Source organism: Platalea leucorodia (genome assembly GCF_965183815.1).
Source record: "Platalea leucorodia genome assembly, contig: HAP1_HAP1_SCAFFOLD_300, whole genome shotgun sequence".
Classification (NCBI taxonomy): domain Eukaryota; kingdom Metazoa; phylum Chordata; class Aves; order Pelecaniformes; family Threskiornithidae; genus Platalea; species Platalea leucorodia.
This window is the reverse complement of record NW_028121274.1, coordinates 4,588-16,688: the sequence shown is the minus strand read 5'-3', so window position 1 is coordinate 16,688 and position 12,101 is coordinate 4,588. Positions and strand designations below refer to the sequence as shown.

The 12,101-nt window shown below is 51.9% G+C and overlaps 1 protein-coding gene across 1 annotated transcript; it reads left to right on the top strand.

The window, feature by feature from the left end:
- Positions 1 to 8,692: 8,692 nt before the first annotated feature.
- Positions 8,693 to 9,646, top strand: LOC309604009 (olfactory receptor 14C36-like; the record flags this gene model as incomplete). Its single annotated transcript, XM_082338873.1, has 1 exon — positions 8,693 to 9,646. One exon carries the CDS (start codon positions 8,693 to 8,695, stop codon positions 9,644 to 9,646), a length of 954 nt encoding a protein of 317 aa, XP_082194999.1.
- Positions 9,647 to 12,101: the final 2,455 nt, after the last annotated feature.

Here is a 12,101-nt window from a genome sequence, read left to right as displayed (position 1 = left end):
GGGGTCACAGCCAGGACAGCTGACCCAGACTGGCCAAAGGGCCATTCCATCCCGTGTGACGTCATGCTCAGTATATAAACTGAGGAGAGATGGCCAGGGGGAAGGCGATCGCTGCTCGGGAATAGGCTGGGCATCATCGGTGGGTGGTGAGCAATTGTGTCATGTATCACTTGCTTTATATTATTATTATTGTATTATATTATTATTACTGCTACTACTATTCTATTTCATTTTACTTCAATTATTAAACTGTTCTTATCTCAACCCACGAGTTTTTATGACCTTCACCCTTCCAATTTTCTCCCCTACCCCACTGGGGGACGGGGGGGGAGTGAGGGAGCGGCTGTGTGGTGCATAGTTGCTGGCTGGGTTTAAACCAGGACAGCACCATAGGGGCTGTTATGGAGAAAATTAACTCCACTCCAGCCCCACCCAGGACACCGAGTCTCCCCTCCCACGACATTCCTGACACCAGTTCTGTCTCATTCCTGGTCCGTTGCATTCCAACCATCTGCAGTACAAATGTGGGCAACAGCTAAACTCCTCCCAAGGCCTTGCACAAGCATTTAGACCTCAAAGAGTTCCGAGGTGCCTCAGGGAGGCCCTCCCCTCACACATCTTGGTGTGCTTCCTCAACTGGTGTTTCCAGGATCCATGAATGGTGACTGGAGAAGCATGGCCAACCCCAGAGAATGAGATGGGAAGCCTTGAGAGCTTCTTCACTTTCCAGTTAGCAATTAGGCAGTGAGTGGCAGTATGTAGGGATGGGAGAGAGGGTGGAGGGAAGTCAGCGAGAAGCAAGGTGATGGTTCAGGGCTTTAGCAAATCCTTCCAACCACGTCTGAGCCCAGAAATGGAAAGCCATTGATGTCTGTGGGTGGAGGAGGAGTAGGTGTGACCTGGGAGTGTGGCTGAAGGTCCCTGCACAAAGCAGGGCTTATGTGAGGACTTTCCATCATGGGAGCATGCCTCAACCTGGCAGATGGGAAGTGCCCGTTGCTGGGGGTGGCTGAACACTGCTCATCATGCCCCATGAGCCGACCTTTCTGTCTTCCTCTCCTTCACTACCCAAACTTGCCTGGAATTCAGGAAACATCCATGAGCCTGGAGAATGCGTGAACCTCCTGGAGTGAGGTCCCATTACTGCAGGGGAGGTGGGAAGGCTTTGTGAGACCAACAGGACTGGAGGGAGAGAGTGGTGTGTGCGCAGAAGAAAGTGTGTTATGGGCCAGAAGAAGACCTGAAAGAGCAAGGGGAAGTCATGCTAATGTGGAATCGTTCAGTGTTTGATTTGAGGGCAGCAGAATAAGGAGGGTGTGCAGTGCAGTGCTGGGATATGGATCCAAATTGAGGAGGCAAGCAAGTCTGGGACAGGGACAGCTTAGGTGATTGAGGGCCATTAGCAGGCCTCTGAAGCCAGGTGGTTTTTGTGGAACTCACATGTGTTGGCACATCCCCAGAAAACCACACCTTTGTCATTAAAGGAACAGAATCTGCCACCAACCTGCCTCCTGTCCCTGCCACAGCCCCCCATTCACACTGACCCTAGGCAGAGTCCTGGGCAAGGCATGAAGGACCTCCTGTACCAGGTCCTGGGGGTCAGGGCTTGGGCACTCTGATCATAAACAAACACCAAGGGCTTACATGGTATCAGAGCCACCAGCACATGGCCTTTGCATCTGCAATCAGTGTCTCCCAGTTTTTGCTTGATGAGCCCCCAGGGACCAACACATTGACTGGTCATTGCCTTCATGGCCTTGTCAGCGTTGGCCCTCAGTGAGGTCCCCAGCGCTCTCAGAAACTTGGTGTTTGCTTCTGCCTTCCACTTCTTTAGAGGCTTGTTCATCTGTTCAGTCTTTGCAGTTCAGGAACATGGCAGCAGAGAGCTCATTGACATTGAACACCCTAACAAGCCATGTCTCTGTGCATCATTTTCCTGGTTCTTCAAGTCTTCTGTGGCCAATTTGAGAAATTTCAGGAGTGTAGCCAAGGAGAGAAGATTTAAATAAGAATGAACAATAAATCAGCTTTTCTTTTTATTCCAGTTTTCTTTATTTTTCTGTTTACAGAACAAGTGATATCAGCCTTTTCCAGTTCATATTAATCCAGAATATCTTCTGATGAAGTCTGCAGATGTAGGAAGGGTAAGTTTGTTTCTGTCAGACACTGTACAGCCCATCTTTGTCCCATGTCCCATCATCATCCTTGGCCCCCCTTGCCCCCCAGTCATTTTTCTCAGTGGCCACCTGGGACTTGCATCAGGATTTTTCAACTCTAAGCTCTTTCCACTAAAGACCGTACCTCAATGCTTCAGCTCATTTGCACACATTCTCATCTGCTTTCTTTGGAGAACCAGCTGCACACACTCACAGAAGAATGTTTCTTACTTCCCAATTTAAAAAAAAAAAAAGAAAAAAGCTCATTAAAAAATATTAGATGCTGTCTAAGTTTCCTCCACCGAAGTCCACTTCCCACTGTCGGTAACCTTAGTGGAACACTTTCAGTGAGATACATGGGAAAACAGGTAGAAACACAAGCGAGGAGATGGCTCAAGAGGCCATCAGGCATCCTGCTGAAAGACAAGGCAAGCTTCAAACTGCCTGAAGCTCAGGGCAGCACCTGGGGAGCTGAGAGGTGTGGGAATGGGTAGAGACCAATGGGAGGAGGAAAGCTGGATGGACACTGGGAAATGCGTACGCCCAGGCAGCCTGCTGAAAAGATGCCTTTAGAAGTGGTCAGTTCAAGCAGGACGTGTGGAAAGATGTGAAAGAGTGCTGAGAGGCAATACACAGTACGCTGGGCAGAGCAGGCTCAGGGGTGTAACAGGGGAGATGAGTATTTCTTCTCCCGAGTGTAGTACATGGGCTGGAAAAGTCCATGTTGGCATCACGGGAAAGCATTGTCTATGGATGAAAACTGTTCAGTGCATTTCAGCTGCTGGAAAATGTGTTCATAGTTTCTTTAAATGTTGGTGTTCGTTCCCTCATCTTTTCAGGCAGTGGTGCTCAGTGCCCAGGCACGGCCCTGTCACTGCAGTGCTTGTACAGCTGGGCCCAGAGGGTGCTCTGCAACAGAAATGTCAGCACCAAAGGAGCTCCACCCCAAGCCTTGCACAAGCCCATGGACCTCAAGGACAGATGTGCCTCAGGGAGGTCTTCCTCTCAACAAAATGTGCTTTCTCAAGTGGTAGGTAGGGGTGCATGGATGTTGAACGGAGACACATGGTCATTTCTGGAAGTGGAAATGGAAAGCCCTGCTGAGAAACCTGGCTGCTGTGTGGGGCAGGTCCAGAGAATCAGCCGCCAGGGAAGCTGTCCGAACTCCATACATTACCCCCAGAGCATGGGGTAGCTTTCACCCAGACCCAGCCTTTTGGCTCTTTCTAGCAAGCTCTTGATTCAGTTCTTCATTGACTTACCTCATTGCTCTCCAATACCATTTAATTTTCTTTACTGACAGCACCAGCCAGCCTGCCAGATGCCTCATTTAGGTGTGTCATTCATCCTGTGTCATGTGAATCTATGACATCCATAGCAGCATGTAGGTGCCTCAGTGCCGTTATGTTAATTTGGGGTTTGCACTCCTTTGTTAATAATCTTCATGAGTAAAATTCCCCTCTTCTCCACAGATGTCCGTAGGACAGCTGTTTATGTTGGATGATGCTTTTCTAGACTACCTTAAAAGAGAGGAACACAATGTCTGAACACTTTCAAAAAATCGTGCTTGGTTGCCAAACTAACCTTGATTAAAACTTTGATAGTAGGACAAAATGCAGCTGTGTGTGGACTGCAAAAGCAGTGAGGAACCCTCTCCTTTCTTCCTTTCTCCCCATCACTTGCTCAGGTCTTGGGAGGAGAAGAAATGAATAAAGGTGACATTCCTGGGTGCCAGTGACTGAATTCTGCTCCCATGAGTGTCTGATGTCAAGACCCTCAGCTTCAGCTGAATCTCTTCTCTTTGGGAACACTGCAAGGCAGTGGCTCCGATGTCATGGTATGTGTGCAGATGCCCGACACTGACACTATAACACCGTGAGCAATTGCAGGACACTACAGGTAAGGTAAAGGGTGACCTGTTTCATGGATTTGCTGCCCAAGGTAGAAAGTACCTCAGCAACCATCTCAGAGACACCACAGGAGGATCTAAAAGAAGACAAGCATGGCCAATGTGGAAAGGATTAACAAGCGTGGTGGGTTGACCCCAGCCAGTAACTAATCAGCCACCCAGTCACTTGCTCACTCCCCCAACAGCAGCCTGGGGAAGAGAATTGGAAAGGTAAAAGTGAGAAAAACTCATGGGTTGGAATTAAGGAAGTTTCAGAAGTGAAGCAAAGCTGCATTCACAAGCAAATCAAAAAAAGAATTCATTCCATTGGCAGGGAAATGTTCAGCCATTTCCAGGAAAGCTTCCAGGCCTTCATCTCATGTAAAAGTGACTTGGGAAGGCAAATGTCATAACCACAAATGTCCCCCCTTCCTATTCCTTTCCCTGGGCTTTTATTGCTGAGCGTGATATCCTGTGATATGGAATATCCCTTTGGTCATTTGAAGTCAGCTGTCCTGGCTGCGTCCCCTCCCAACTTCTTGCCCATCCCCAGCCCACTCATTGAAAGGGCAGCGTGAGAAACAGCAAGAGAAGGCCTTCCTGTTGTTTAAGCACTGTTCAGCAATAGCTAAAAGAGTTTTGGTCACAAATCCAAAACATGGAACCCTCCGGGCTGCTATGAAGACAATGAACTCCACCCCAGCCAGCCAGGGCAGGCTGGCCTTTTTGGAAGGTGTGAGAATGAGAACAGTGAAGAATTTGAGAGGGGGGAAAAGGGAAGCAGTAAATTAAAGATGAGGCCAGGGATGGCCTCGGGACTGTTTGGGGTGCCTGTGCTGCTGCCTTGTACCTGATGTGAATTATTTCCACAGTCAGAGGGAACCTGAGGGCTTTCCCTCGTGTTGAGGACACGGAGAGGTGAGGAATGAGAGTGTCATTCAGGCTGGAAGGGACCTGGCTAGATATCTGTAGAAAACATCCTCCTCAAAGCAGGGTCACACCAGGTTGCTCATGGTTTTATCCAGATGGGTGTGAGAAACTTCCAGGGATGGAGGCAGCGCACACGCTCTGGGAAACAGCTTCCCATGTCTGGCTGTCCTCACCTTACAAAAGTTTCTCCCTATATTGAGCCTGACCCCCTCGTGTTCCAGCTCATTGCCTCCTGTGCTCCTGCCTTGCACCACAGCGTCTTCTTGGGAACCTCACCGTAGGCAATGCAAGTCTGCTCCATCCTCCCCACAAAGCCCTCCATTCTCCAGGGTGAACAAGCCCAGCTCCCTCAGCCTCTCCTAACAGGACCAGTGCTCCAACCTTGGCCATCTCTGTGGCCCTCCACTGAAATTTGTGGATCCTCCAGCTTGCCAATGTCTCTCTGGAATTGCGGGGAACTAAAACCAGAGCAAGTATTCTGGATGTGGTGTTACAAGTGCTGAGCAGAGGGAGAGAATCACTTGCCCTGGCTGTGCTCCTGCTCACACAGCCCAGGATGGTGTTGGCCATCTTTGCTGATGGCTCATCTTTTGCCTAATGGAACCCAAAGATCAGCAGACCCTTTCTTGTGGAGCTGCTACCCGTGTAGCCAGTCCCTGTCCTAGGATATTTCAGAGCCTACATCTACTTCAGGAGCAGGACTTTGGTGGAATCTTTACTGGATACCATGAGGTTTCTATGTCCTTTGGGATGGCAGCCCTGCCCTCCAGCCCTGCCCTGCTCTCCTCACTGGGATGTCTTCTACAAATGTTATGAAAAAGTCCTCTCTCCAATCCTCCAGGTCTACTCAAAAGATGTGAAACAGGGCAGGTTGCAAGCTAGACCCCTGCAGGACCCTACTAGCTAGATGGCTCCAGGCAGAGCACCACACATGTACCACACTCCTCCAAGCCCAGCTACTCTCCAGCTGGTTTTTTACTCAACGACTTATCCACCCAGGCAGCCCATACTGTCCTGACTTGGACACGAGAAATTTCTGGAGGGATGATGCTGAAAGCCTTGATGACTTCCAGGTAAAAGACCGTCTTGCTCTCCCCGCATCCAGCAATTCTGTCCTTTCATCACAGAAAGCAAAGAGGATGGCCAGGAACAAGCTCCCCTGGGTAAATCCAGTCGCCTTCTCTTTCAGACACCCAGAAATGGGATCTGAGTGGACATGCGCTGGGGCACACCCGTTCATTCCCTTGCTCATCATTTAGGCATTCTGGAAAGTTGTATGCATTGTTCAGGTGCTGCCAGTGACCAGGGAGTTCCTAGAGTCTCTGTGACCTATCAATGATGCTGGAGAGTGGCCTTGCTGTGCCATTGGCCTGCTCACTCAGCTCCCTGCGATGCTGCCCCTCCTGTCCCATAGACTGGTAAAAGATGGTTTGTTCAAGGGACCCCTGATTTGGCCCCCATCCACTGCTGCCTGGTCTGCTCCAGAGTTCTACCTCAAGGCACAAAGGCCTGGGAGACCTTGCTGGGGAAGACTGAGGCAAAGAGGACACAGAGATTCTCAGATCTATCTACACCTGCTCTTCCTAAATTCAGCACTGGCCACACAGGATCTTTGTTTCTTCTTTAACTGTTCCTGAAGCAGTAAACACTTCTTATGGTGCCCTTCAACTGACTTTCAGGTTTAGACTGAGTTTCCATCTGGACCCTTGCTGAGCTTGGAGGATGCTGTCCTTGAAGACCAGCTGTCCTGAGCTCTGCCACCACACCTTGGCAGTTTATTCCATCAGTATCACAGCTCTGTCTCTGACATTAACGGCTCCCACTCATCCTGTCTGTGCCCCTGGCTGAGGGCACTGGCACACATTTGGGCTGAAGCAACACTACTGCGGAATCAGGCAAGCTCGTATTTGCCATAAGAAACCCTGGTACCAAGTGTCCAAGACCCCGTGTGTGCAAAAGCAGAGATGTGGCATGGGCAAAAGAGAGCTGCGTGTCTTTCTAGCCCCAGGTCTAAGGACCCAGGATGAAATGCCTAAATTCACTCAACAGAACACATCCTCCCAGCTTGGAGAAATTAGATCCTTCCCTGTCACCTTCCTGGGTGTCCTGTCTAAGGATGGGACAAAAAAAGTAATTCTCATGCCCAATTATTTTTCTAATAGGAATAATTACACTGCAGGGGAGAAGTTGAGGGAGGGAACATCAGAGATGCCTTCAGCCTGTTTCCCAGCAGGTTCCCCTGGAGCCCCAGGGACACCTGGAGGGAGCCCAGAGGGGAAAGAGAAAGTGGTGCCTTGGGCTGGGCCTCTGCTGCTGAGCTGGGCTGGGCTCCTGGGATGGAGGCAGCTGCTGGCAAGTGGGCAGCACTGCAGAGAGACAGCTCTGCCCAGCGGCAGCTCCTCTGCAAAGGGCAGCAGGGCTGAGGGCACTGCCTGCAGGCAGCGAGGGAAGAGGAGCGAGGCAGAGAGAGGTTAAAGGCAGCCTGGAGTGGGAAGGCTTTGATCTGAGAGCTGACTGCAGGAGAAATCTTCACAGCCCTCTACACGGTAAGTCTCTTGCTGCAGGGCAATGTAGCTTTTGCTCATGGAGGAAAATCCAAAATGTAGCACGTCCCACAGCCTATGGGATCTTTCAGGAGGCTTCTCACAGTTTCTCTAGTGCAGAGGAGGAGGACATGCTCCAGAGCAGGGACTCCCTGCTGTACCATCAGAGGGACAGAGCATGATGGGTGCCTTCTCCCAGGGATGGCTGCAGGGTGTGAAGGTGGGTGTGCAGCCAGGGGTGCCCAGGGCTGTCCTTCCGAGCAGGGTCCCTGCACCCCAGGGGGCTGTGTGATGGGTCAGGGACTCTGCCACCTGCCAGGGTCAGCACTCAGCCTGCCCGGGGAGCTCCTCATGGTTCTGCAGGGAGAAGCTGTGGGTGGATAGAGTGACCCCCAGCAAGGCAGGGTCCTTTTGCTGTTGAGAGGGTGCTGCATGGGTCAGGGCTGCTCAGGCAGCACCTGAACCTCCTCTGCAGCCAGAGCTCCAGCAGAGCCGTGGTGCAGCTCTGCAGCCACGGGCCCAGTTCCCTCTGCAGAGCACAGGGGCTGAGAGCAGCTGCCCGGCAATGGTGGTGTCTGGGAGGTGGCGTGCACAGCTGGGGAAGGGGAACGCTGTCTGAGTGCCCCAATGCCTCTGCCCTGGCCTCTCTCAGCCACACCCTCACTGTGTTTTCCCTTGTTCCTCCACTGGTCTGTGTTATTGCTATTGTTATCTTGTTCTTGCTGCCAGGCTCTCTGGGGAGGTGGAGTTTCAGCTGCAGAGTCACACACTGATTTTGTGGGTTCTTTCATGCATTTGTGTCCATGGGAACAAGTGTCCCAGCTTTCATCTCACCTGTGGGTCTGTGGGCAATGCTGACAGGCCCTTCTGCGTTGTTTTCACCTGACAAAGTTGAACACCAGCACTGGTGCCTGCCCCTCCCCGCTTCTGCAGAGTAGCGCTGGCTTATCAAGAGCCCATGGGCAGAGGCTCTGCTCTTCATTGCACACTTGGATAGCACGAACCTGAGCTCCAGCCACAGAGCTGAAGGAAGCTCTCCTAGAAAAACAAATGGGTGTCTGTGTGTGCAGGGGCACGGTCTATTGGAAATGGCTTTGATTTTGCTCAGAGACATCTCCCTTAACTTGTCACTGTCTTTTTCTCCTATAACAGTGCCCCATGCCCAGAAGCAGCAGATGTCCAACAACAGCTCCATCACCCAGTTTCTCCTCCTGGCATTCACAGACACGAGGGAGCTGCAGCTCTTGCACTTCTGGCTCTTCCTGGGCATCTACCTGGCTGCCCTCCTGGGCAATGGCCTCATCATCACCACCGTAGCCTGCAACCACCGCCTCCACACCCCCATGTACTTCTTCCTCCTCAACCTTTCTGTTCTTGACCTGGGCTCCATCTCCACCACTGTTCCCAAATCCATGGCCAATTCCCTCTGGGACACCAGGGACATCTCCTTCTTGGGTTGTGCTGCCCAGCTCTTTCTGTTTGTCTTTTTCATTTCAGCAGAGTACTGTCTTCTCACCATCATGGCCTACGACCGCTACGTTGCCATCTGCAAACCCCTGCAGTACGGGACCCTCCTGGGCAGCAGAGCTTGTGTCCACATGGCAGCAGCTGCCTGGGGCAGTTGTTTCTTCTATGCTGCACTGCACACGGCCAATACATTTTCCCTCCCCCTCTGCCAGGGCAATGTCCTGGACCAGTTCTTCTGTGAAATCCCCCACATCCTCAAGCTCTCCTGCTCAGATGCCTACCTCAGGGAGGCTGGGCTTCTTGTGATTAGTGTCTTTGTGGGCATTGGGTGTTTTGTTTTCATTGTGCTGTCTTATGTGCAGATCTTCAGGGCTGTGCTGAGGATCCCCTCTGAGCAGGGACGCCACAAAGCCTTTTCCACGTGCCTCCCTCACCTGGCCGTGGTCTCCCTGTTAGTCAGCACTGCCATATTTACCTACCTGAAGCCCCCCTCCATCTCATCCCCACCCCTGGATCTGGTGGTGGCAGTGTTGTACTCGGTGGTGCCTCCAGCAGTGAACCCCCTCATCTACAGCATGAGGAACCAGCAGCTCAAGGGTGCAGTGTGGAAACTGATAACCGGATGTGTTTCTGGAGCAATAAACTGCCCATTGTCTTCATAGCTGTTATAACGTAACTCACTGCAGGCACAGCCTGTCTTCTGTATTTTTTGTTATTGTTCTGGTAGTCCTGTGACCGCAGGCAGGGACAGGCAATGGGCACTTCTGTGACAGAGCTGGCCTCCAGAACAGCATTTCGAAAAAGAAAGGTGATGTCCTCAGGGCAGTGCATGGAGGCTTAGGTCTTCTTCCAAAGATTCTCTCAAGAACAAGCTCAAGACAGTGCCCTGGTGAGGCAAACACCAGTGAACAAGTGAAGTGTGTGAGTGTGCAGGGCTGGGGCACACAGCAGTGTCCCTCGCACAGCCAGGCCTCCAGGGACAGACTGGAAGGACCAGCAGAGCAGGGTCTGGTCTGTGCCCGTGTTTGCCTGACACCCTGGGCAAGGTGCCCCAGGGCAATGGCCACAGACCAGCCCCTTGCAACCACCATTCCCAGCACTGGCCTCTCACTCCAACTCAGGGAGGTTCTTTGTCCCTCCATGGAAGGACACCAAAGGAGTAGGTCAGACTTCCATGTTTGCATTGCACAGAGGAGACTGAAGCATGCACACCGTGTGTGTGTGGGGAGATGAACCTGAGGGAGCCCAAATGCCATCAGCTGTTCCTAGAGGTGCCGTGAAGGCCTGTGGGACAGACAGTGCCTCCAGGTCACTTCACTTGGAGAGTAACATCCCCTGGGAAAGCACCTGAATGCAGCACTGGGATGTGCTTCTGTGAACCGAGGTCCCTGTGTCCATTCCTCATGCCGAGGGGCATCTCAGACAGGTGCAGAGCAGGGCGATACAGCGCAGGGCTGAGGTGTCTCCCAGCCCCTGGCAGTGGCAACAGGAGGCCAGAGAGCCATTATTCCTGCTGCAGTGCCCTGCCTCCGCACGTGCAAGGGAAGGACTCGTGCCTCTGAACACCCCTGTGTGTAGGAGGAGTGCATGAGGCCAGCTCAGATATGGGCACCTCACAGGGCCCTGCCATTTCTGTGTGTGACTCCAGGAACAAACCCCACTGGCCCAGGGAGATTCATCTCCCCCACCTCGGACAGGCTCATTGCAAATGCTCCTGTCTGGTCTCGTTACCCTTTCTGGATTGTGCCCTCAAAGGTGCCAGAGCCATCAGAGAGGTTCTGGGGTCCTTGGAATAGGCAGACAACATCACCTCAGTCCCTGGGAATGGGATGGGCCAAATACTGCTGCAGCCATTTCCAGGCACTTGAAGGACAAGAAAGGCATTGGCGAACCTGTGTGGGTAGGGGAAAGAAGGGGATGTTTTGATCCTGGACCTTAGCAAGGGTTTTGACATGGTTTCCCATAGTCTCTTTATAGCCGGATTGGTGATATCTGGACTGAAGAAGTGGGTGATGTAGTGGGTAGGAAGGTGGCTGGTGGATCCAGCCCAAATGTCAGCAGTGGTAGAGTCCTGCTGGTGGCCACTTCCCAGTGGCATCCCTCAGTGCAAGCACTGGGGCCAACACTGTTGACTGTCTCCATTAACTGCCTGGATAATGTGCCGGAGTGCCTTTTCATCTCCTTTGTGGATGATGCCAAACTGGGCAGACCCGTTCCACAACCTCATCTGGTTCACCCTGCCTTGAGCAGGATAGCTGGACAAGGTGATGTTCAGGGGTCTCTTCCAAGCTGAGTTATTCCAGGATTCAATGACTCTTTTCCTTGGAGGGCTTTTTGAAGACAGAAGAGGCAGAGGAAGAAGGAGAAACAGAGAGGCAAAAATAGAGGCGTAAAATGGACCGATATAAATACAGCAGTTCCTCTGAGGAACGTTTCTCTACTCAAACCATTGGTAGGAACTCTATTAGATAAACATGATGAAACAAGCTTACTTTTACCTGCTCACGTACATATATATCTGCTGCGGAAGGGTGATGGCTGGATACGGTATCATGTGGTCAAATGTGTCTCGGGAACTCATAATCCATTAGGAAGCCAATAACTGTGAAGGGGGCTGTGAGGTCACTTCTGCCTCTGGAGGTGAGAGGCCAACCGCAGGAATGTGTCTGGGAAAGGCACTGTGAGGTCACTTCTTCCGGAAACCGCCGATAGGTCAGCCCTTGACTCATGGCTGGGATATGTGCTTCTAAACTCACCTCTGCCAGTGTCTCTGACAGGCCAGCAGAAGGCACCTGGTTGGCACATTGGCTGGGAGACCCCCTCTGCCGAAGGACCTAGGCTCAGTGCAGGAAGGGGGCTTGTATTTTGGCTGTCCTGTCTCTTCTGCCTGAGTACAGGATGGGACAGCAGCAGGCACACAGCTCTGTCTTGTCTATCCGAGAAGCAGAAAGGCTTGCAGCCTCACAAGGGGTGAGGTTACTTCTGTCTGTTCAGGTGAAGGGCTGCAAGAAGGCTGGTGGGTTTGGATGCCTGTTTAGAACGGTGGTTTCCCAGATGCTGGAACTTTCCTTGGATGTAGGGAAGAGCAGGAGAGAGAAACAGTTACACACAGTGCAG